Genomic DNA, 22976 nt, shown 5'->3' with positions numbered 1-22976 from the left:
CACCCAGACTTCCAGGTGGCTCAGGGCTGGTCCAGGCTGGCCCATGGCTCAGGGCTGGTCCAGACTCTTCAATATTATCTGCACTTTAACATGACATTGAAGCCAAGTTTCGCAAACATTCCAATTCTGTTCATTCCAGGTGTCGCATCTTCCCTCCAGCTACACCTCGGAAGAGCCAACCCCATTGCGTAGAGGACACATCGCTAGAAGCTTTCATTTCCGCAGCAGTCCCTGCGGTGGGCTGTGTAGCCAGGCCGTCCTCTGGGAACTCAGACACTGTACAGTGATTCACACCCATATGGAGCCACGTCACTTCTCGCTCGGGTCGTCAGATACAGGCCATGGAGACGTTGGATGCTCACAACACCACACAGCCAGAAGGCAGCTGCCGATGAGCGAGGAGCCCTCCTCTCAGGTGAGGGCTTTTAGAAGTGCTCCGGCCCTGGTGCTGGGGGCCTGAGGAGAGAGCTGCCTGCCTCTGGGTCAGGCTGTTGGTGCTGCCAGGAGGCAATTCTGAGCCACAGACAGAGCCCACAGAACTATCTGGACCCCTCTGTCCAACATGGGCTCTGCCCCAGTTGGTACTTTTGGTACTGTGTTGGGAGGTCCTGAGGTGTGTGGTGGTGCCCACGACCTACTGGGCTTGGAGGACCAGAGCCCAAGACCCAAAATGGGCTCCCAGTTAGACAGGCTGATGTGGGAAGTGGGCACCAGATGTGCCACTCAGTAGCTCCATGACCGCGTCCTCCAGAGCCTCAGTTTCCTCATCATAATATAGGGATAACACGGTGCCACTGGGTGGATCAGCTGAATTAATTACAGTCTTTTAAGAGAGGGCAGTCCTTAGCCTTTGAAGGGCAGTGTTATGAGATAAATTGTTTCCTTCTCAAACTTCATATATTGAAGTCCTAGCTGCCGGTAACTCAGAATGTGACTCTATTTGGAGAAAGAGTCTTTAAAGGTATTTAAGGTTAAAACGAGGTTATTAGGGTCGGTCCCAATCCAATATGACTGTTGTCCTCATAGGAAGAGGAGATTCAGACACACACAGAGGGAAAAGACAGACACACAGGGAGAAGACGGCCATCTACATGCCGAGGAGAGAGACCTCAGAAAGAAACCAAACCTGCTGACACCTTACTTTTGGACTTCCAGCCTCTAGGACCGTGAGAACATGAATTTCTGTTGTTTGAGCCACATAGTGGTAGCAGCCGGAGCAGACTAATACAGGCAGATTTGCCCACAGCTGGCTCTGCCCTCGGCCTAGAGAGAGCTAACCTTTTATTCCTTAATTTCTTCTGTTTCTGCCTGTCACTGAGTCATCTGCTCAGAGGCTTCCCAGCTTTGTGACAGGTGAACAAAACACCTGTGCATTGGAAACAAGCATACGGGTAATAGCCAAGTAAACTCCTACTGGACCTAACCCTCTTGCATGTAAAAACTAAAAACTCTGCACAAAAAGAAAAAACTCTACCCAAATCTCTGACTGATATCTGAACCACACATGCTTGTAGGTAGAATCAAAGCAGTTTAGCTAAAATAAAAGATCTGCACTGTGATTTGGGCTGATACAAAAGACAGAGTTTGCAATTTAAGTCCAGTCATGTTAACTGCCTACCAAAACAAAAAAGTCAACATTCTCTGGAGGATTAGAATAGACTCCAGAATCTCTGCAACATAACATTCCCAACACATGACATTCAGGATACAGTCTAAAATTGCTTGACATATGAAAAAAAAACAAAACAGGAAAATGTGACTCAGTCTCCAGAGGAAAGTCAATCAGCTGAGAACAATCCTGAGGTGACCCCCAAGATGCTGGAATTAGAAGGCAACAACTTTAAAGAAGATATTATAACTACACACAATTAAGTAAGGAAAAATATGCTGGCAGTGAAAGAAGAGATAAGAAATCTCAGCTAAGAAACAGAAACTATAAAAATCAGAACCAAAAAGAAATTCTAGAACTGAAAAAAATAATTGAAAAATATTTGAAATAAAATATTCAGGGGATTGGCTTATTACCAGAACAGAGATAATAGATTAAAATCTGAGTCAGTGAACTTCAATATAGATGAATGTCAATCATCCAATCTGATGAAGAGAAAGAAAACAGGTTGAAAATAATGAAGAGAGCCCTGGGAACCTGTGGGACAATATCAAAACATCTAACACATATGCAATTTGAATCCCAAGAGGAGAGAAAGCAGAGAATGTAGGAGAAAAAAGTATTCAAAGTTATAGTGGCCAAGACATTTCCTAAATTTGGTGAAACACCTAAATTTGAATTTCAAAAGGCTCAGTGAGCCCCCAAACAAGATAAATATAAATAAAACCATGTCTGAGCATCATAGTCAAACTGCTGAAAATCAAAGGAAGAGGCTATCTCTGAAGCAGCCAAAGAAAAACTGTACACATTGTACGTGAAGGATACGATCTGAGTGACTGCAGACTTCTCATCAAAAACTATGGAGGCCAGAAGGCAGTGGAACGATGTGTTTGATGCTGAAAGACAAACCCGTCAACCTAGGAGTCTATAACCAGGGACAGTATCCTTCAAAAAGGAAAATGTTTTCAGATTAAATAACAGAGAATCTGTTGCTATTTATGAGAACTACTAAAAGAAGTTCTTTGAAGGGAAATGATACCAGTTGGGAATTCAGATTTTAGAGAAGTAATGGAGAGTATCAAAACTGGGAAATATGTGGGTACATATAAATGAATGTTAAAATCTTAATTTCTTTAAAATACATAAGACTGGGGCTTCCCTGGTGGCGCAGTGGTTGAGAGTCTGCCTGCCAATGTGGGGGACGTGGGTTCGTGCCCGGGTCTGGGAAGATCCCACATGCCGCGGAGCGGCTGGGCCCGTGAGCCATGGCCACTGAGCCTGCGCGTCCGGAGCCTGTGCTCCGCAACGGGAGTAGCCACAACAGTGAGAGGCCCACGTACCACAAAAAAAAAACCCATAAGACTGTTTAAAGCAAAAAGCTGTAACATTTTCTTCTGGGGTTTATTATGTATGTGGATACAATACCCATGACAACTATAGATTAAAGGACTGGGGGGACATATGGACCTATACAATTATAAGGTTTCTACATTTTACTTATGGTGCTACAGTATTAACTCTAACTAGACTGAAAAGTCAAGGGTGCATATTATGTATACTTTAATCTGTAAGCAACCACTAATAGTGTAATGTACAGAGGTATAGCTAAAACACAATAGGTTAATTGAAATGGATTTTTAAAAAATATTCAACTAATCCAGAAGAAGGCAGAAAATGAGGAACACAAAACGGAGGGAACAAAAAGAAAACAAATACTTAAATTAGCCTAAATCCGACCACATCAAAAATTACATTAAATTTTAGTGAACTGAGCATGCCAGTTAAAAGGCAGAGGGTGTCAGAATGGACTTTAAAAAGCAAGACCCACACCTCATACTCATTAGGATGCAACAGTGAAAAACCCAGAAAATAACAGGTTGCAAGGATGTGGAAAAATTGGCATCCTTGTGCACTATTGGTGGGAATGTACAATGGCACAGCTGCCATGTAAAACAGTGTGGTAATTACTCAAAACTAAAAACAGAATTACTGTATGATCCGACAACTCCACTTCTACGTATATACCCAAAAGAACGAAAAGCAAGGACCTGAACAGATATTTGTACACCATGTTCATAGCAGCATTATTCACAGTAGTCAAAAGTGGGCGGCCACCTATATGTCCATCGATGGGTGAAAAGATAAGCAAAATGTGGTAAATACATACAAGGAAGTATTATTCAGCCTTAAAAAGAAGGAAATCCTGACACAAGCTACAACATAGGTGAACCTTGAAGACATTATGCAAAGATGTTTCTTCACAGCCCGGAGTACTGAGGGGCATCCACACACCCTCCCCCATGCTCAGAGCCCTGAGGTCCAGACACATCAGGGCTGTGTCCACTCCTCACATACTGGTACCTGCTTTGACTAAAACAGGAAGGAAAACCCCAGATTCAGGACTGGGGCTCTCCCCTCTGCCCTGCTCCCCTGTGCCTTCCAGTGCAGAGTTCCCAGGAACACCCTCCCTTGGGCAAGCCTGGCCGCCGCTGCCCAGCCCCTCTGGCCTCTCTGCTCTGGGCGGCAGCCTGGGATGCTGTCTGTGAGCGGGGCCCGTGGGCCCGTGCAGGCAGGCTGGTGGCCGAGCCCAGGGGCAGGCTGTTGACTTGGACACGCAGCCCGAGCGAGAGGTTAGTTCTGGACAATTCCGCCCTCGCCAGAGATTGTCTTCCTGGGATGGCAGGGCACAGCCTACCACTCTGCCTGACCTGGGGCAGGGGAGCCAGAGAGGGAAAGAGAGCAGGGACTCTGCCCGTGGACAGGGGACCGGAGTGCTGGCTCTGGGTCCACATGCCTGATGAGCCCGATGAGTGGACGTTTTAGTCAGGATGAGATGTTCCTCCTCCTTTCTTTTACTGCTATCTGAGTTCTGTTTTGTCTGGTGTTAATGTCGCCAGCCTAGCCTTCTTATGCTTACTGGTTTCAGGGCATGTCTTTTTCCATCTATTTGTGCCCAGCCTATCTGAGTTTTCATTTTAAAGTAACGATTTTAAAGGAACCTATTTAAGCTAACTATTACAGCTGGGACTTGCTGTTTTTTCATTTCTTTTTCATTGTGGTAAAATACACATAACATAAAAATTCCCTGTCTTCAGTGTAATTTACCATTTTTAAGTGTATAGATCAGTAGTGCTACGTATATTTACAGTGTTCTGCAGTCAGTCTCCGGAGCTGTTCATCTTGCAAAGCCGAAACTCTGTACCCATGAATAAATGCCCCGTTTCTCCCTCGCCCTGCAGCCCCTCGAGACCACCATTCTGCTTTCATCTCACAATCCTGGGGGCTGTGAGCATGGTGGAGGGTGTGTGGGTGTCCCCTCACTCAGGACCCTTTAGCCCTGTGAGCCATTAGGACACTGGGTGTCACCCAGGTCCTGCTGCTCTGAGGCATAGCCTGTGGCATTGGCCAATGTCACGCCGCAACCTGACTCCTGTCTCTCACTGGCCGGGGCCGTGCTCCCTGGCAGATCTTGGGCCTGGAGTCCAGGTCATGGGCACTTGTTTATACTCGGTGGTCTGGGGCTTCATAGGACCTCCTTTATGGCCGACGAGCCACAGGTGTGGGGAAGTCCCCAGGCAAGTCCTCCCCGCTCAGGAGCGCAGCTGGAGGAGAGAAGCGCAGAGGACCTCAGCACCTGGCCCTGGCTCAGTGCGCTCACCTGCCACGCACGTCACTGTCTGGCCCCCTCCGTGCATCCATGGGACTAACAGGCCTGTTTCTCATTGGGACCCCACAAGGAAATGGTTTCAGCTGCTCCTTTTCTGTGTCTCAATGTGCACGCAGCGGTTTTCATCACCCGACTAGAACGCCTGAATTACTTCTCTACCCCCCTGCTGCAGCAGCCAGCGCTGGAGATCTGATCCAAACCTGAACACTGGGCACGCTTGCATGAATTCTTGGGAGCTTGAGGGGAAAACATTTCACATTAGGGAGAACATCCCAGTACTTGGGAGCACTTGGAATCCTCAACAACACAACCATTTCTAAGTGCATTTCAAAAGAGGAAAAAGCTCCTCTGTGAGCATCCCTTGAAATTGCCTGACAGAGAATACTCTGCAGGGGCACGTGGGTGCCTCCTAAATTTTGTGGGAGAAGGATCTGAAGAGCTCAGAGGCCGAAACCCTCTATTGTGTATCATACAAGCAGTGTGAAACCTGAGGAAACACTGACAATGCTTTGGACACAACACCAGTGACCTGCCCACGTGCTGTCACGGCATCTTCCCACCGGTGACCCATCATCAGGGCTGCAAACTGGTACCCGTGAAACCACCACGTGGAACGTGAGCCCCTGAGCCACAGGCCTGGAAAGGTGAGAGCATCATTCTTGCAGCCCTGGGGGTGGGGGGCAGGGGAGCTTCCAACAATGTTCATGGCAACCCTCGGTCTGTCAACATAGATTTTGAAACACTCACACCCATCTTGGAATATGGCAGAGTATCAACCAATGAATCGATTTTAAAAATTGAATTTTAAGGACAAATAAGATCAAGGAGGCTTTGCTGTATTTGTCTGCTAGGGCAGCTGTAACAAAGTACCACAGGCTGGGGGGCTTAAACAAGATGAAATTTATCTTCCCACAGTCCTGGAGGCTGGACATCCAAGATCAAGGTGTGGGCAGGGTTGGCTCTCCTGAGGCCTTTCTCCCTGCCTTGTAGATGGCCACCTCCTCCCTGTGTCCTCACATGTCTGTCCTCTGTGGTCACGTGTATCCAGTGTTTCTTCTCATAAGAACACCAGTCCTAGCGGATGACCTGGTGACCTCCTGTAACCTCAGTCACCTCTTGAAAGGCCCCATCTCCTGGCAGGGGTGCCGGGACCACTTGGACATGTGAGGCCTCTGTCACCTCACACACCAAATGGGGATCGGAGCATGACCCCCGTCAGATGTCATGAGGAGAAATGAATCCATCCAGGCAACAAGAGTTTGGAACGGATACATCAGGCCCGTGATGAACAGGAACAATTGTTTCTCAAATCCCTGCTTTGCCGGCGAAGCCCCAACTGATGCTTCCTTAAGTGCGTCCTCTCCGGCCAAGCGTGGAGATGGCCAGGGCCGGGGTCCCCGCCAGGAGCTCAGTACGTGAGGGAGGCGGATGCAGACACAGGCACTGGCATCCTCTGAGGTCACCGTCAAAGTAGCCTTTTTCACAGGGCAAAGGGAAGCCAGGTAAAGGGGCACTGGGGGTCTCCAGGTGTGGGCAGGTGCTTCCCAGGACAGAGCGGATTCTTCAGGAGGTCCAGGAGTCCGCAGAGCTGCAGGAAGCAGAGTGAGGGCTGTGTGTCAGGGGAGCCGCTGGCTGCTAAGAGTTCAGAACCAGAAGCCCAGGTGGGCGCCGGGCCCTGGCGGGGGGCCCGACTAAGGAGTTGCTCCCCACACTAGTGTCCTGGGGCCGCTGTAACCAAGTGCCACGAAGTGGGCAACTTAAAACAGCAGAATCTATTCTCTCACGGTCTGGAGGCCAGAAGCCAAGGTGGCAGCAGTGCCCTCCCTCTGGACGCCGCAGGGCATCCTTCCTGCCTCCCTGGCTTATGGCATTCGCTGGGGTTCCTCGGATGGCAGCTCCTCCATCGTCACGTGGACGTTGTCCCTGTGTGTTCTGTTCCTCTGTGTGTGTCTCTCCTCTCCTTACAAGGACACCAGCCATTGGATTTGGGGCCCACCCTAATCCAGAATGACCTCATCTTTAACCAATGACACCTGCAAAGACCTATTGCCAATTGTCACCTTCCAAGGTTCTGGGTGGACGTGCACCTGGGGAGACACGATTTAACCCTGTGCAGGAAGCATGTTGTGAAGAGCAGCCCCCTTTGTCCCATCTTGGAGAGACTTTCTCACTCCCCAGTTCACCCCTGTGATGCCCCAAAGCAGCGTGTGATATTAACTAAGTCACAAGTGTTTTCTGAAGAGAAGGGCTTCTTTTCTTGCTTCTCTCCCCAGGGATGGAAGACGAGCAGGTGCTTCCTTCCCCAGGCAGGGGAGGCTAAACCAAGCCCAGGACTGCGGGACCACGGGTAAGAAGGGAGGCCCCGGGCCTCTGGCCTCAGACAGGCTGCAGCCCCCAGGCCGTCCCTGCCCCTTTCTCCCCTCTGTGCGTTCACTGCACTTTGCCCACTTGCATTAGATCACATAGGACTTAATAGGACTCATTTATTTGCAAGTGGTCAGAACAAAATGGGAGCTGGCTAAGGCAGCCAGGGGCTTGTGGAAAGGACTTGGAGGTGTCTCTAAGAGCCACTCAGCCCCTAGGAAAGCAAGCACAAACCAGGGCTGGATGTGACATCCAGGGCCACGAATGCCCCCAGGCCCCTCCAGCTGCCTCCCCGCTCCCTGCACTTGGTTCCCTTCACTTGCGCGGCGCATCAGCTTTCTCCACGTGGCTGCCAACGGCCCCCAAGTGGGTCTGCCTCAGCCGACAGAGCTCCAAGTCCAGAACCCTCAGGGCAGCAACTCATCGGTCAGGTCCCTCCCGGCCCCGCGCAGCATCGGAGGCCAGCTGGGGACAAGGAATTGCCCACGGAAAGGCGAGGACCTGGCAGGGAAACCTAGGGAGGTCTGCTACCTGCCACCATCACTTGGGGATCGCTTGTTTCCGGCATTTGGGAGCCACAAGGCTAATGTTTGTCACTTGGAAATCATTTCCTGTGCAGGGCTGAGCGAGCTAAAATCAGATGTTGGAGCCATTTGGCTGACACCAAGCCATGAGGGATGCTGCGGTGCTGGGGCCTCCAGGCAGCAGGGACCAGGGACGCAGTGGGAGCTTTTCTGTAGACCCGGACGCAGGCTGTGCACTTGGAGGGCAGGAGGGCCATTCCTGCCTGTCTGGCCAGCTCTCCCTGAACCAGCCCGACAGGCCTCCCTACTCTCTGGTCTGGGCTGGGGGTTCCAGTCCATGAGAGACAGTGTGCCTTCATGAAGTCAACCTCACGTTCCCCCATGCTTTTCAAAGGCAGGAGAACCCAGCCAATGCCTCCTAGAAGAGAAACGGAGATGGGGAGAGCGGGAGGGAGGAGAGGCGACGCCAAGCTTTCAGGAGAACTGCGGATGGAAGGGGGCGGAAGCAGCAAAGGCTGAGCAGTGAACAGAAAGCTGGGAGGAAACTCTGACCCAGGGCACCGCTGAGGGCTGCCTAGCGGCCGCAGCAGGCAGGAGCTTGAGACGGTAGATCTTAACTGGGAATTTGATGATCGCTTGAGCAAATGGTAAAAAGAGGGTTTGTTGGCTTGAGCTGGAGAGTCCTGAGACGGTGATGGTTTCGGGCGGGGAGTGACCCGCATCAGGGGTCGGCAAACTCTGGCCCTCGGGCCACATCTGTCCTGCTGGCTTTTCTTGTAAGTGCATTGTTACGGGAACACGAGCAGAAGCATTTAAGTGATACCTGTGTCTGCTTTCACACAACAAGGCAGGGTTGAGCAGTTGTGCCAGAGACCATCATCTGGCAGAGCCTAAGATATTTATTACCTGGGCCTTTACACGAAAGGTTTGCTCACCCTGGCTCTAGAGATGTGCTCTCTAATGTTATGACACTTGAAACCTGTCTAGTCTGAACTAAGTGGGCTTAAGTGTAAACTAAGATTTCAGAGGCTTAATAGGAAGAAAAGGGTATAAAATAGCTCATTAAGAAATTTTGCATATTTGTTTGCGTGTTAAGGTGGTATCTTTTGATATGTTGGGCTAAATGAAATATAGTATGAAAATTAATTTCACCTGCTTCTTTCTACACTTTTCACGTGAAAAGTGTAAAATTTTCAACTGTGTCTGTGGCTCCTGTTGCATTTTTATTGGACGGCACTTGTTCAGACTCCACGCCTCTCTCCCACCTCCCGGGTGGGGTTCCTGCATGTGGTAGAGGAGGTGGCTGCCAGCAGCATCTTTTCAAATTGCAGGCCACAGCCTATCAAGTGGCCAGGAAATCAGTTTAGTAGGTCATGGCCAGAATTTTTAAACAATGAAATAGAACAAAAGAGAAAATATTTCTAGTGAATTGCACACTAAAGATACTGGTTTGCAAAACCTTCTTAAGTTAAGCATTTTTTAGTTCATCGATCTAAGTGCTAGAAGTTGTAAGAGGTACAGTTGACCCTGGGGATTGGCTCCAGAACCTCTGTAGATACCAAGATGCGAGGATGCTCACGGCCCTTATGTAAAATGGCTGAGTATTGTATTTGCATTTGGTTGAAACCACAGATGCAAAACCCATGGATATGGAGGGCCCACTGTACTATAATTTTATGAACAACTAAGAAAACACACAGCCAATTAAACCATGATGAAACGCATTAAATGACAGGCATTCGGAACACCAGAATCAGTCCCAACAGCTTCTTGGTGCTTTGAGTTCCTTGTCTACTGTGTAGGCCTTGGCCATTTATCCTGCCTTGGGCTGCATTGCTGGGGGTAGTATAGTCAGTCCTTTTGCATGTGTCTTGGTCACCAAACACAACCCAGCCTCACCTACTTATGGGCCTCTTCTTTCCTTCAGGTTCATAAACCACTGGATGTTGTTTTGCAGAAAACCACGTGGCCTCCCAATCATTCTCCCAATGATGCGTATTTGCTTCCCTAATGTTTTTTTTAAATTAATTGATTTATTTATTTATTTTTGGCTGAGTTGGGTCTTTGTTGCTGCGTGCGGGCTTCCTCTAGTTGTGGTGAGCAGGGGCTACTCTTCGTTGCTGTGCGTGGGCTTCTCATTGCGGCGGCTTCTCGTGTTGCGCAGCACGGGCTCTAGGCGTGTGGGCTTCAGTAGTTGTGGCTCGCGGGCTCTAGAGCGCAGGCTCAGTAGTTGTGGCGCACGGGCTTAGTTGCTCCACAGCATGTGGGACCTTCCCGGACCAGGGCTCGAACCCGTGTCCCCTGCATTGGCAGGCGGTTTCTCAACCACTGCGCCACCAGGGAAGCCCTGCTTCCCTAATATTGAATTCTGATTCAATATTGATTTGAATTCGAATCAGCTGCCCTGCTTTGGTACCATTCTACATACTCAAAATTCTTTCATTTCAACGCTGAATCATAGTGACTCTCTTTGAAGACATTTTAACAAAAATGAAGTTCACCCCACGTGGTACCAAAAAGATGGGCAACTCAAGTGAGTTGAGGAGGGTGCCAGGCAGCGTTTCATTGCAAGGCGGGGTCTTTGTAAGACAGAGTGCATTTCAGAGAGGCTAAAAGGTTAGAATAGACCACACGTGAGATATAAACATGTGAGGATTGGTCCAGCATAAACCACGTTTCCTACTGTGGGTTGTGTTGAAAATGTGTCAAGCAGTGCCATTCATGTTTAACACGGAAGGTGGGATGGGGCCTTGTGGGGCCCACACTCGTGCATTCTCTCATAGGCCATGCAGGATGTCCATCTGTTCTTTCAATAGTTCAGGAAGGATTATGGAGCAGGTACCACATGCAAGGTATGAGTTGGCGCCAGAGGAGCAGGGGGCAGCCTCGGGACGGAGAGAAGGAGAAGCCCGAAGTGCAGCAGGAGTTGGGCGATGTTCGGCCGGCATGGCAGCTGGCGCGGTGGGCGGAGTGTGGCCTCACTTGACATGCAGCACAGCAAGATGAGATCTTCCCAGAGAGACGCCCAGGCAGAAGCAACACTGTGAAGAGGGAGGAGAGAACACCTAGTGGGTCAGTTAATTAACCAGCCAGTCAGCTGCCCTGTGTGCCCGGCTGCCCCCTGCCCCATGCCAAGCTCCTCGTGGTTGGCAGAGGTTCCATGGAGATGGTTCTGAGTGTCTGTGCACTAGAATTGATGGCTCCGAGACTCTGGCCAGCCCCTGGGTCCTCTTTGCTTTGTTGTCCCCTAGGGCTCATCTCCCAGTGGCCCAGGATGGTGGGGGCCCTGCTGCCTGCCAGTCCCCTCTGCACAGAGCTAGTGGACCCTGCAGGGTGCTAACCCCATGGGCGGCCCACAGGTCTGGGCCAGTGGTCCTCCCTGCCCTGCCCGTGCTGCAGGAGCTACTGTGGTCTCAGGCATGGACACATGTGGGTTTGCTTTGGTGGCAAAGCCTGAGGGTCCTTTGAACTGAGTCAGTAGTTTCTCTGGGGGATGCACAAAACAAGCAAAGCTTCATTTCCCATGTCTCCCGGGTGACAGTGGCCAATTCCCACCCCATCCCCCGGCATCCTTCTTGCGTGCCCGCCGCCTGGACATTTTGGCTTCCAGGAGAGGCAACGGAGCTGACACATCTTTGGTGGCGAGCGGTGAGCACACAACTTTGTAACGAGGTCGGAAAGTTTGGGGCGACAGATTTATTGAATTTTGTATTAAGGTATAACACAGCCGCTCTCATGTGCATTTCACAGTGCTGTTTAGAATGGATGTTTAATACTTAATGAATTGAATATTTAGATACGGCGATGCATTTGACACCTACCATTAAAGAAGAGAGCTTCCAAAGCAGCGAAGTCCTCCTGAAGCTGTGGTTTCGGGGTCTAGGCAGTGAAATCTCCAATGGGCCAGAGGGGGACGAAGGTCTCGAAGATGCTCTGTACCTTCTTCCTGTGCAGAGGGGTTCCCGGGGCCGCCTCCATCCCTAGTGACCACCCAGGCTGCTCCCGCCAAGCACCCCACCTCCTTCAGATGAAGCATTGGGTGAGCTTTCCTCTCTGACAGAGATTGTTCTAGAAAGGCATCCCATCCCTTGTGGACTGATTCAGGAAGTTAAAGTTATGAATACCCGACAGTTTTCTATATATTATGATGTGTACCGTGCTCCGTGGAACACTGCAGCGTGCTTACTACAGTTTACTTCATAAGTCGATGCACCTTAAGAACAATTTATTCCAATATTAATGCCTCTTAAGGGAGACATCATTAGCCTCACTAGAAAACATTATTATGGTGAAGTCCTGGGGAAAACCTTGCAAAGCAAGGCAGCAAAATCAATAAAGAAGCAAAGGAACACTTGGCACATGCGATGAAGGACACGAAGGGCTGCCCTGCGATGTTGCTGAGTCTGCTCGGGGGCCGCACTAGACCTGGCCCCTCCCACCCGGCCCCCTGATAGCAGCCCAGGGAGGCCAACTGCAGCCGGGGGCCTTGCCACGCGGCAGGACAGGCCCCACCTTCCCGGTGGCAGCCGCTGGTCTCAGTGGGGCCCGTGAGTGGTGGTAGGTAACGAGCCTCATGCAGCCCAGCCGGGCAGCCTGACCCGCTCCGGGGAGCTGGCGGACAGTCCTCTGCCAAGAAAGGGTCCCATCTGCGCTTCTCACCACTGGAGGCTGGAGCCCGAGGCCCACTTCCCAGCTGTGTGGCCTCGGACGCATCTCCAACCCTCTGTGCCTCGGTTTCCTCATCTGTAAAACTCAGATAACCCCCAGTGACCTGTTGTGAGGACTAAGTGGGTTAATAGTGGAGAAGCAGTCAGAGCAGGGCCTGCACAGAACAAGCATCATGGGATAATGTGCCGCTGCTGCCAGCCTCATCACAGGACCAGTCATTTCATCTCCGGGCAAAAGAAGAAGAAGAACGATGATAATACCGGCAGTGTCACCAAGCAATTAAGTATGATGCTGGGCTGCGGGGCAAGCACATGGTCTAGAGGCTGCTGGGGGAGGCCGGCCCCGCCCTGTCTCAGCGCATGTGATGGAGCCACACCCCACACTGAGGACCCCACTGCCTAAGCCTTCGGGCTCATTTGCCTAGAAAGAGGCAGGCCAGCTGCAGCCTCAGTGGAAAGGCTCATTTGGAAAATGGAAATGCGTATCCTAACCCCATTTGTCATGTTATCAGCGCTCATGACAGCCGCATGGCACGATCCAAAGGAAAGATTTAGACCTAATGGGGAAAAATCAGTTAAAATTGACGTATCCATTAGAAGATTTTAGAACTGAAAGCATATTCTTCACAGAGTGTTAGGATGACTTCTTAGGTGATGCTAAATCAATATCTCATACTTGGGAGGAATTCATTATTTTTTTTTACGAGAACCGTCTGGTTCCTAAATTCTCTCCTGTTCTGCCTTTTCAAAAACACCCAGAAAAGCCCCAGATGAATCTTATAGACACCAGCCACGGTTCCAACTCGGAACCCCTTCAAAAAGAGAAAAGGTGAGAGGGAAGGGGCAGACGGTTTCAAACGGCTCCCTCCTCCCCAAAGGGAGCCGACCTCTCCCAAACCCCGTCTGGGGCACGACGCCATCCCAGGACACAGCGCCTGGCTCCACGCCCACGCCTGCCCCTCCGAGTCTCAGATCCATTAAGGCTACAGCCTCCTGCCTTTTTGGTCCCTGCGCTGCTCTGGCTGTCGACAAGCGTGAGAGACTCAAAGTGGACACCAGAGTGGGGACGAATGCACCTACAGAGAGGAGGGTCCACCACTGCGCCAGGTGGTGGAGGAACGGATGGGGGCGACAGCCTGTGCGGGGGGAGCAGCCCCCAGACCCATCAGCCTCGTAAGCCCAGCCCACCCAGAACTGTGCCCCGAACTCAGCAGCCGGGTGAGATTAACACCCTTGAGGGCAAAACAGAAAAGGTTTCCTTATACTTTTTCCCTCTGAAGTGATGCTTTCCTTCACATCCAAGAACACACCGCGTCACTGGAAAACATGAAACTGGGTATAAAATATAAGCCTTTGAATGAACCATTTATTCTAATGAGTATAAACTTTCCTCGGGGAAGCAGTGCAGGGTGGAGGCCGACAGTGTGGCTTCTGCATCAAGTTTGCCCTCGGACGTGTCCCGGCCTGGCCCTGCACGGGGCGGATGGCTCACACCCTGTCCTCCACCTCTGCGGTGTGGACAGGGCTGGGGTTAGGGTCCCCACCCCTCGTAGGTGCCACAGAGCACACGGCAGAGCCTGGCTCTGGCTGTGCGGCAGTGAGCATCGGCCGTTGTTATTACCATTGTTTTCCACCCGTGCGGCTGGTCAGCAGCCTGAGGTTTGCGGCCCTGGCCGCCGGGGCAGCGACATGCCAGTGTCCCTGGGCTGGCACTCCCTCCGGCCCCGAGACCCCACTCTGTGGCCTCAGCAAGGTGCCGGATGTCCGTGAACCTGGACACCCTCGCCGGCGGTGGGCACAGCCATACCCACCTGTCTCTGCTTCCCATGGCCGCCTAACACGCCACCACAAGCTTATTTTATCTCAACGTATTTTAAATCAACAGAAATGCGTTCTCTCACAGTCCTGCAGGCCAGAAGTTCAAAATCAAGGTGTCATGCGGGGCTGCGCTCCCTCTGCAGGCTCTGGGGGGGTGGCTTCCCACCTCTTTCAGCCTGCGTGCTGCCGTGGTGCTTCACTCCCGTCTCTGCGTCCATCCTCACATGGCCTCCCCTGTGCATCTGTACCAAACCTCCCTCTGTGTCCCTCTAGGAGGACACCTGATGGCATTTCGGGCCACCCAGATAACCCAGGATGAGCTACTCCCCTCAAGAACCTTAACGGCATCTTTCGTCATAGAAAGTAATAGTCACTTGTCTGCCAGGCGAGGTCCCATCCACAGAAACTGTGATTAGAGCATCAGGGTGGGGCTCACAGAGCGAGGAGGGGGTGAGATCCCGCCCGATTCCCGGTCAGCCACCACGGTGGCCGTTGTTCAGCCTGCACGAGACCTGCCTCCAGTCCGGGAGTGAAGCCATGGGGACATCGGTCCCCTCTCCCCGTCTGGCTCTGAGCCCCAGCTCTGCACTGGAGGGAGGGACAGGAGCCCCACTCCTGTCCCTGGGCCCCAGTAGCCTGTGAGAGCTGCCACCACTGCCCTCTGAAGCTCTCAATGCCACCTGCCTGGCGCTCTCCCCCAGCCACCAAGCCTTCTGTCCTCATGGGGCAGTGACCACAGCACAGCCTACGTGGTACCCCCAGCAACACCACCTGGGACCCAGCTTTGCATGATGGGAGAGCCCTCAAGCCCTCAACAGCCAGACGACTGTCTGCCTCCTGCTCTGAGATGCCTGGAACATCTGTGGTGCCCCTTCTCCCATCAATTCTGGGAGCTCCTGGCAACCCACCAATAAACGGCCTCTGTCAGCTTGTTCGCCAGAGTCAGTCCGGCAACCAAACCTCCACCTGAGAGCAGTGCTGAGGCCACTACACCTTTCGTGCTTGAGTTACAGTAGATTTATCTTTTTTTTCCAACCTGAAGAGCCCCATCTAAAATACCTGCTGCGTGCTGGGAACTGTATCTCGCGGGTGCCACTCCGTGCCCCGTGCGGCTGTCCAGTTGAGGAGACAGACACATCAAACCGACAACGACACGGCCTTGCCCTGGAGCAGCGCCAAGGCCCCCATGGCACTGGGAGTCTGCGGCAGGCCGAGTGCACTCACCAGATCCCGTGAGGGCTGGGCGCTGAGACACCGGGAGGTGCAGCCACTGCCCAGGAGAGAATGTCACAGGTCAGAGTGTGGGTCTCCCTCTTCTAGGCCTGTCTCTGCCCTGTGGGTCCCCACTCATCCCACAAGTCCTCCTGATAGGCTTCACAGGGCCGCAGCAAAGCAGGACCCACGGGTCTCCTGAATGTGCCCTGCCTCCACTTTGGCTGGACTTTAGGGCTAAATATGCCAGGCTGGTGTTTTCCTCCAAAACTCCACAGCAGGGACAAAGCAGAACGTGGGAATCCAGACCCCAGGGCAGCCACACGCACACCTGTGCCAGATGGAGTGGGAGGCTGACCAGGCGATGGCAGACGGGCAGAGGCTCCACGCGGGCCTGGCTCCAAGCAGGCCCCCTCCTGACTGCAGAGCCAGACTTGTCCTGCTCGTGGATGCTGTCCCGCTGTTCCTCCACGGTGCCCCTCTGGCTAGCGTCTGCATGCTTTTCTCGAAGCCCATGTCAGGGGCGAGCTCGTGGAAATAAAGCTTCATTCGTAAGGATCCAACAGCCATTCTAGACGCAAGCCACCTCTGGAACTAAAAGTCTGTTTTGTCAAAAGTGAACAATGCAGGATACATGTGCAGTGATGGTAACTTTCGCCCCAGCCACGTGCATCCTACCTAAGACACCAGCCGAGACCCGCACGTCACGATGACCACAGCGAGCTGACTGGGTGAGCTCTCACCGGCTGCGGGCCTGCATCCAAGTTATCTGCCCCAAGAAAGCAGGATGGCCCGTCTAATCCATCTTTTAATTATCCTTCTGAGGATGTGGTTTATAACCAGAACCTTTCAACAAGAAAAGGATTGATGTGGAGCCCAGTTCAGTTTTACCATAAATGGCTGCAACGCCATCCAGAAACAGGGAAGGCTCGGCCGAGGTCACTTAGGAGAATGTACGTGCGTTTTCCCAGAAGTTCACGAGCACTTGCTGGGCTTCTGAGGACTGCGCTCTCCCAGCCAGACGGGCACACGGAGGGCGTTCGGCGCAGCAAAGCCCACGTGGACTCGGCCTTCTTAAAAAGCAGGAAGAGGATGTTGGTGAATCTGCAGGACGTCAGACTGGCAGACACAGGCTGTGGGCCTCCTTTTCTCCCCAGTAGCAAAAGTAACTGCTTATTGCAAAACTTCCTACAATTCGGAAATGAAACAGAGACACAGTTCAAAGCTCAGAGCAAAAAGCTCCCATCCTCTTCCTGCCCTAGTCCCATCCCCGGAGCAAATGCCATTGGCAGGTCTTGGCTGTGTAAGTACAGATACACACATTTCTTTTTCAAAACTAGTTTATTGAGATACAAGTCACATAACATACACCTCACCCATTTAAAGTGTGTATTCACAGATAAGTGCACCCATCACCACAGTCAATTTTAGCGTCTCGTCATCACCTCGGAAAGCAGCTGAACACCCGCGAGCCCTACGCGGCCTGTTTTCTGTCTACTTTCTATCTCCATAGATTTCCCTGCTCTGCACATTTCATGTAAATGGAATCACGCAATGCACGGTCTTTCGTGTCTGGCTTCTTTCACTCAGTATAATGTCTTCAAGGTTCATCTGTGGTGAAGAGTGTGTTAGTATTTTATTCCTCATTATGGCTGAATAATATCCCATTGTACGGATATATCACATTTTGTTAGTGCATTTGTGACTGTGCAAATGTCCACATTTCTTCTTGTGTATGAACATTTCAACAGGATTCTATGTTCCTGCCGCCCACGGACTCCATGCCCTCCAGCACGCTTGGGGAGCCCACTGTTTCTCCTGGCTGTGTGACGTTCCCCCTGGGTACTCACCGTCATGTCTTTGAAGTCGAGGTCCCAGCCGGTGGCCTATGTGCCACGTTTGGCCCACCAGTGTGTATCCCCCTGCCTGCTCGGCGATCAGCTGGCTTTTTTGGATAAGTAAGGGAGGCAGCCCCTCTGCGTGCCCTCACCACGTGGCGCTGGGCTCTGAACGGGTTGCAATCTTGGCTTAAGTTCTCCTTTCCTGAAAGATGTTCAGGTTGTTTGTTAGGATAAGCTAAGTAATAACAAAGGACTCCCCAACCATAGTGGATTAAAATAACCCGAGTTATCTCTGGCTCACGCTTGGGTCCAGGTGGCCCAGACCCTTGAGAGGGTCCCAGGCTGGTCCATCTCCTTCTAAACTGGCTGCTCAGCCACCCAGAAGGGAAGCAAATGCTGACTGATGCTAGAACTTGGCCCTTAAAACGCTTCCAGGAAGTGACACGTGAATTACCCTCAGGGGCCATGGCAAATGTCAAAGGGACGTGCCCACATCTGAGCCTGGAAGGTTGGCCAAGTGGTGCCCGGGACTCCTCAGGTACCAGCTGGGCCGAGGTGACGTCCGGCTTGGGCATGCTTGGTGGCTCTGGTTAGACACAGCCAGGTTCCTTCTATTTTGCCTTTCTTTTCTTTCTTCCTTCCTTCCTTCCTTCCTTCCTTCCTTCCTTCCTTTCTTTCCTTTTCTTTCTTTCTTTTCTTTCCTTCCTTCCTTTCCTTTTCTTTCCTTTCCTTTCTTTCTTTCCTCTTTCTCTCTCTCTCTCTTTCTCTCTCTCTCTCCTTCCCTCCCTCCCTCCCTCCCTCCCTCCCTCTCTCGTTTCTTTCTTCCTTGCTTCCTTGTTTTTTTAGTTGAAGTATAGCTGCTATACAATATTATCTAACTTACAGGTGTACAATGCAGTTATTCATAATTTTTAAAGGTTATACTCCATTTATAGTTTTTTTAACATATTGGCTATATTCCTACAATATACCCTTGTAGTTTATTTTGTACCTCACAGTTTGTACCTCTTCCTCTCTGACCCCTTTATTGCCCCACCCCCACTGGTAACCACTAGTTTGTTCTCTAGATCTGTGAGTCTGCTTCTTTTCTGTTATATTCACTAGTTTGTTGTATTTTTTAGCCCGTTCTTACCAGAGCTGAGAAGGAATGCATCAGTTTCCAAATATGGTATCAACTTACTATATGGCCTTTAAAAAATAATTATTTTGTTGAAGTATAGTTGATTTACAATGTTGTGTTACTTTCTACTGTACAGCAAAGTGATTCAGTTTGACATATGTGTACACTCTTTTTCATCTTCTTTTCCATTATGGTTTATCATAGGATATTGAATATAGTTCCCTGTGCTCTACAGTAGGACCTTGTTCTTTATCCATCCTATGTACACTAGTTTGCATCTGCTAATCCCAAACTCCCAGTCCATCCCTCCCCCACCCCTCCATCCCCTTAGCAACCACAAGTCTGTTCTTTATGCCTGTGAGTCTGTTGTGTTTTGTAGATGAGTTCACTTGTGTCATAGTTTAGATTCCACATATAAGTGATGTCATATGGAATTTGTCTTTGTCTGACTTACTTCACTTAGCATGATAATCTCTAGGTCCATTCTTTAGGTCCATTCATGTTGCTGCAAATGGCATTATTTCATTCTTTTTTTTGCCAAGTAGTATTCCGTTGTATATATGTACCACATCTTCTTTATCCATTCATCTGTCAATGGACATTTAGGTTGTTTCCATGTCTTGACTATTGTGAATAGTGCTGCTATGAATATAGCAGTGCATTTATTTCTTTGAATTATAGTTTTGTCTGGATATATGCCCAGGATTGGGACTGCTGGATCATATGGCAACTTTTTTTTGTAAACTTTGCTATTTTTATTACTCTTAACAAACAGGATATCACATGTTAGCCTTCTCCTTTCCTAGACATGCATATATATCAGCACACCTCTTCATATGACATATTACCCATCCCTTCCTTTCCATTTGGACTGTGCCTTTTTTTGTTTTATTTTTAACGTCATTATTGGAGTATAATTGCTTTACAATGTTGTGTTAGTTTCTGCTTTATAACAAAGTGAATCAGCTATATGTATACATATATCCCCATATCCTGTGTCTCCCTCCCACCCTCCCTATCCCACCCCTCTAGGTGGTCACAAAGCACCGAGCTGATCTCCCTGTGCTATGTGGCTGCTTCCCAGTAGCTATCTATTTTACATTTGATAGTGTGTGTATGTCCATGCCACTCTCTCACTTCGTCCCAGCCTACCCTTCCCCTTCCCCGTGTCCTCAAGTCCATTCTCTATGTCTGCATCTTTATTCCTGTCCTGCCTCTAGGTTCTTCAGAACCTTTTTTTTGGACTCCGTATATATGTGTTAGCATGAGGTATTTGTTTTTCTCTTTCTGACTTACTTCACTCTGTATGACAGACTCTAGGTCCATCTACTTCACTACAAATAACTCAATTTCATTTCTTTTTATGGCTGAGTAATATTCCATTGTATATATGTGCCACATCTTCTTTATCCATTCATCTGTCGATGGACACTTAGTTTGCTTCCATGTCCTGGCTACTGTAAATAGTGCTGCAATGAACATTGTGGTACATGACTCTTTTTGAATTATGGTTTTCTCAGGGTATATGCCCAGTAGTGGGATTGCTGGGTCATATGGTAGTTGTATTTTTAGTTTTTTAAGGAACCTCCATACTGTTCTCCATAGTGGCTGTATCAATTTACATTCCCACCAACAGTGCAAGAGGGTTCCCTTTTCTCCACATCCTCTCCAGCATTTATTGTTTGTAGATTTTTTGATGATGGCCATTCTGACCAGTGTGAGGTGATACCTCATTGTAGTTTTGATTTGCGTTTCTCTAATGATTAATGATGTTGAGCATTCTTTCATGTGTTTATTGGCAATCTGTATATCTTCTTTGGAGAAATGTCTATTTAGGTCTTCTGCCCATTTTTGGATTGGGTTGTTTGTTTTTTTGATATTGAGCTTCATGAGCTGCTTATAAATTTTGGAGGTTAATCCTTTGTCAATTGCTTCATTTGTAAATATTTTCTCCCATTCTGCAGGTTGCCTTTTCGTCTTGTTTATGTTTTCCTTTGCTGTTCAAAAGTTTCATTAGGTCCCATTTGTTTATTTTTGTTTTTATTTCCATTTCTCTAGGAGGTGGGTCAAAAATGATCTTGCTATGATTTACCTCATAGAGTGTTCTGCCTATGTTTTCCTCTAAGAGTTTTATAGTGTCTGGCCTTACATTTAGGTCTTTAATCCATTTTAGGTTATTTTTGTGTATGGTGTTAAGGAGTGTTCTAATTTAATTCTTTTACAAGTAGCTGTCGAGTTTTCCCAGCACACTTATTGAAGAGGCTGTCTTTTCTCCATTGTATATTCTTGCCTCCTTTATCAAAAATAAGGTGACCACACGTGGGTGGGTTTATCTCTGGGCTTTCTATCCTGTTCCATTGATCTATATTTCTGTTTTTGTGCCAGTACCATACTGTCTTGATTACTGTAGCTTTGTAGTATAGTCTGAAGTTCGGGAACCTGATTCCTCCAGCTCTGTTTTTCTTTCTCAAGATTGCTTTGACTATTCGGGGTCTTTGTTTTTCCATACAAATTGTGAAATTTTTTGTTCTAGTTCTGTGAAAAAATGCCTTTGGTAGTTTGATAGGGATTGCATTTAATCTGTAGTTTGCTTTGGGTACTATAGTCATTTTCACAATGTTGATTCTTCATATGGCAACTATTTTTAGTTTTCTGAGGAAACTCCATACTGTTTTCAATAGTGGCTGCACCAATTTACATTCCCACTAAAAATGTAGGCGGGTTCCCTTTTCTCCACACCCTCTCCAGCATTTGTTATTTGTAGATTTTTAAATGATGGCCATTCTGACTAGGGTGAGGTGGTACCTTGGTGTAGTTTTGATTTGCATTTTCTCTAATGATTAGTGATGTTGAGCATCTTTTCTTGTGCCTGTTGTCAATCTGTAGGTCTTCTTTGGAAAATTGTCTGTTTAGGTCTTCTGTCCATTTTTGATTGGGTTGTTTTTTTTTTGTTGTTGTTGTTGTTGTTGTTGAATCTTATGAGCTGTTTACAGTAAGTCCCTTACACAAAACTTCAAGTTGCGAACTTTGAAAGATGCCAGCGTGTGTGAGGTTATGGCCTTCACCATGAATGGGGTTTGGAAGAACCTTTTTTCACAGTTTGTTCATGATTTTCGTGGATTTGAGAGGTAGATGAGGAGTCCAAAGAGGTCTTCAGCAACGTAGTGGCCCTCAGCAAGAAGCTGGAGCTAGATCTGCAAGAGGATGACTTCATTGAACTCCTTGCTGTACAACACGAGGAGCTTACTAATGAAGACCTGATGGAACTGGAGACACAGAGAAAGGATGAAGAAAGACAAGAGGAAGAAAAAGTAACTGAAGAACCAGAGAGATTCATGACACAGGAAATGGTGAGGGGATTTCCTTTATTTGGGAGGCACTGTTAGTTTATGAGGCACAGACCCAAAGGAAGAACAGTAGATGAAGGTTGCAGCAGCCGTTCAGAATGCAATCCAGCGCTACGGTGTCATCTATGATGAGAAAAAAGAGCTACTACCCAGACATCACTGAATTGTTTTTTCAAGAGGGTAGATAGATTTGAATCCAGCAAGGAACCAGAACCTGTGCCATCAACGTCAGGTGTAAGTGAAATTGCAGCTTGCCCTCCGTCTCCTATTGCTCACGACCCTTCAGCTCTACCATCTCCCACCTCCTCTCCCTCCTGCAGTCAGTAACTCTTCTTGCCTGTTCCCTCAATGCCAGCCCCTGGATGCCAGCTGTTGTGCTACACTGCTGTCCTTTTCAAGGGACTGTACGGTAAGATTAAAAATGTTTTATTTGTTGTGTTTGTTTGTATCTTATGTGTTATTTGTGTGAAAAGTATTATAAACCTATTACAGTACAGTACTATATAGCCCATTGTGTTAGTTGGGTACCTAGGCTAACTTTGTTGCACTTATGAACAAATTGGACTCGCAAACGTGCTCTTGGAATGGAACTCGTGTGTATGTAGGGGACTTAGTGTATATTTTTTGGAAATTAAGCCCTTGTCAGTCACATCATTTACAAATATTTTCTCCCAGTTTATACAGCCTATTTTTTTTTTTTTTTTTGCAGTATGCGGGCCTCTCACTGTTGTGGCCTCTCCCGTTGCGGAGCACAGGCTCCAGACGCGCAGGCTCAGCGGCCATGGCTCACGGGCCTAGCTGCTCCGC

General features: G+C 49.2%; 1 protein-coding gene across 1 annotated transcript in view; it reads left to right on the top strand.

Annotated features, from left to right (window-relative positions):
* The first annotated feature begins 270 nt into the window (after positions 1-270).
* LOC114883373 overlaps positions 271-22976 on the top strand; it is a 47453-nt gene continuing 24747 nt past the window's right edge. Inside the window, exons 1-2 of the mRNA XM_029201099.1 lie at positions 271-415; positions 7550-7623. Of these exons, the coding sequence (XP_029056932.1) occupies positions 299-415; positions 7550-7623 (191 nt within the window). The 5' untranslated portion in view covers positions 271-298. The remainder of the gene's footprint in view (positions 416-7549; positions 7624-22976) is intronic.

Source organism: Monodon monoceros, unplaced genomic scaffold (genome assembly GCF_005190385.1).
Source record: "Monodon monoceros isolate NGI ecotype Baffin Bay Population unplaced genomic scaffold, NGI_Narwhal_1 Super_Scaffold_4, whole genome shotgun sequence".
In the NCBI taxonomy this organism is placed as follows: domain Eukaryota; kingdom Metazoa; phylum Chordata; class Mammalia; order Artiodactyla; family Monodontidae; genus Monodon; species Monodon monoceros.
This window is presented reverse-complemented; position numbering and strand designations above follow the sequence as displayed.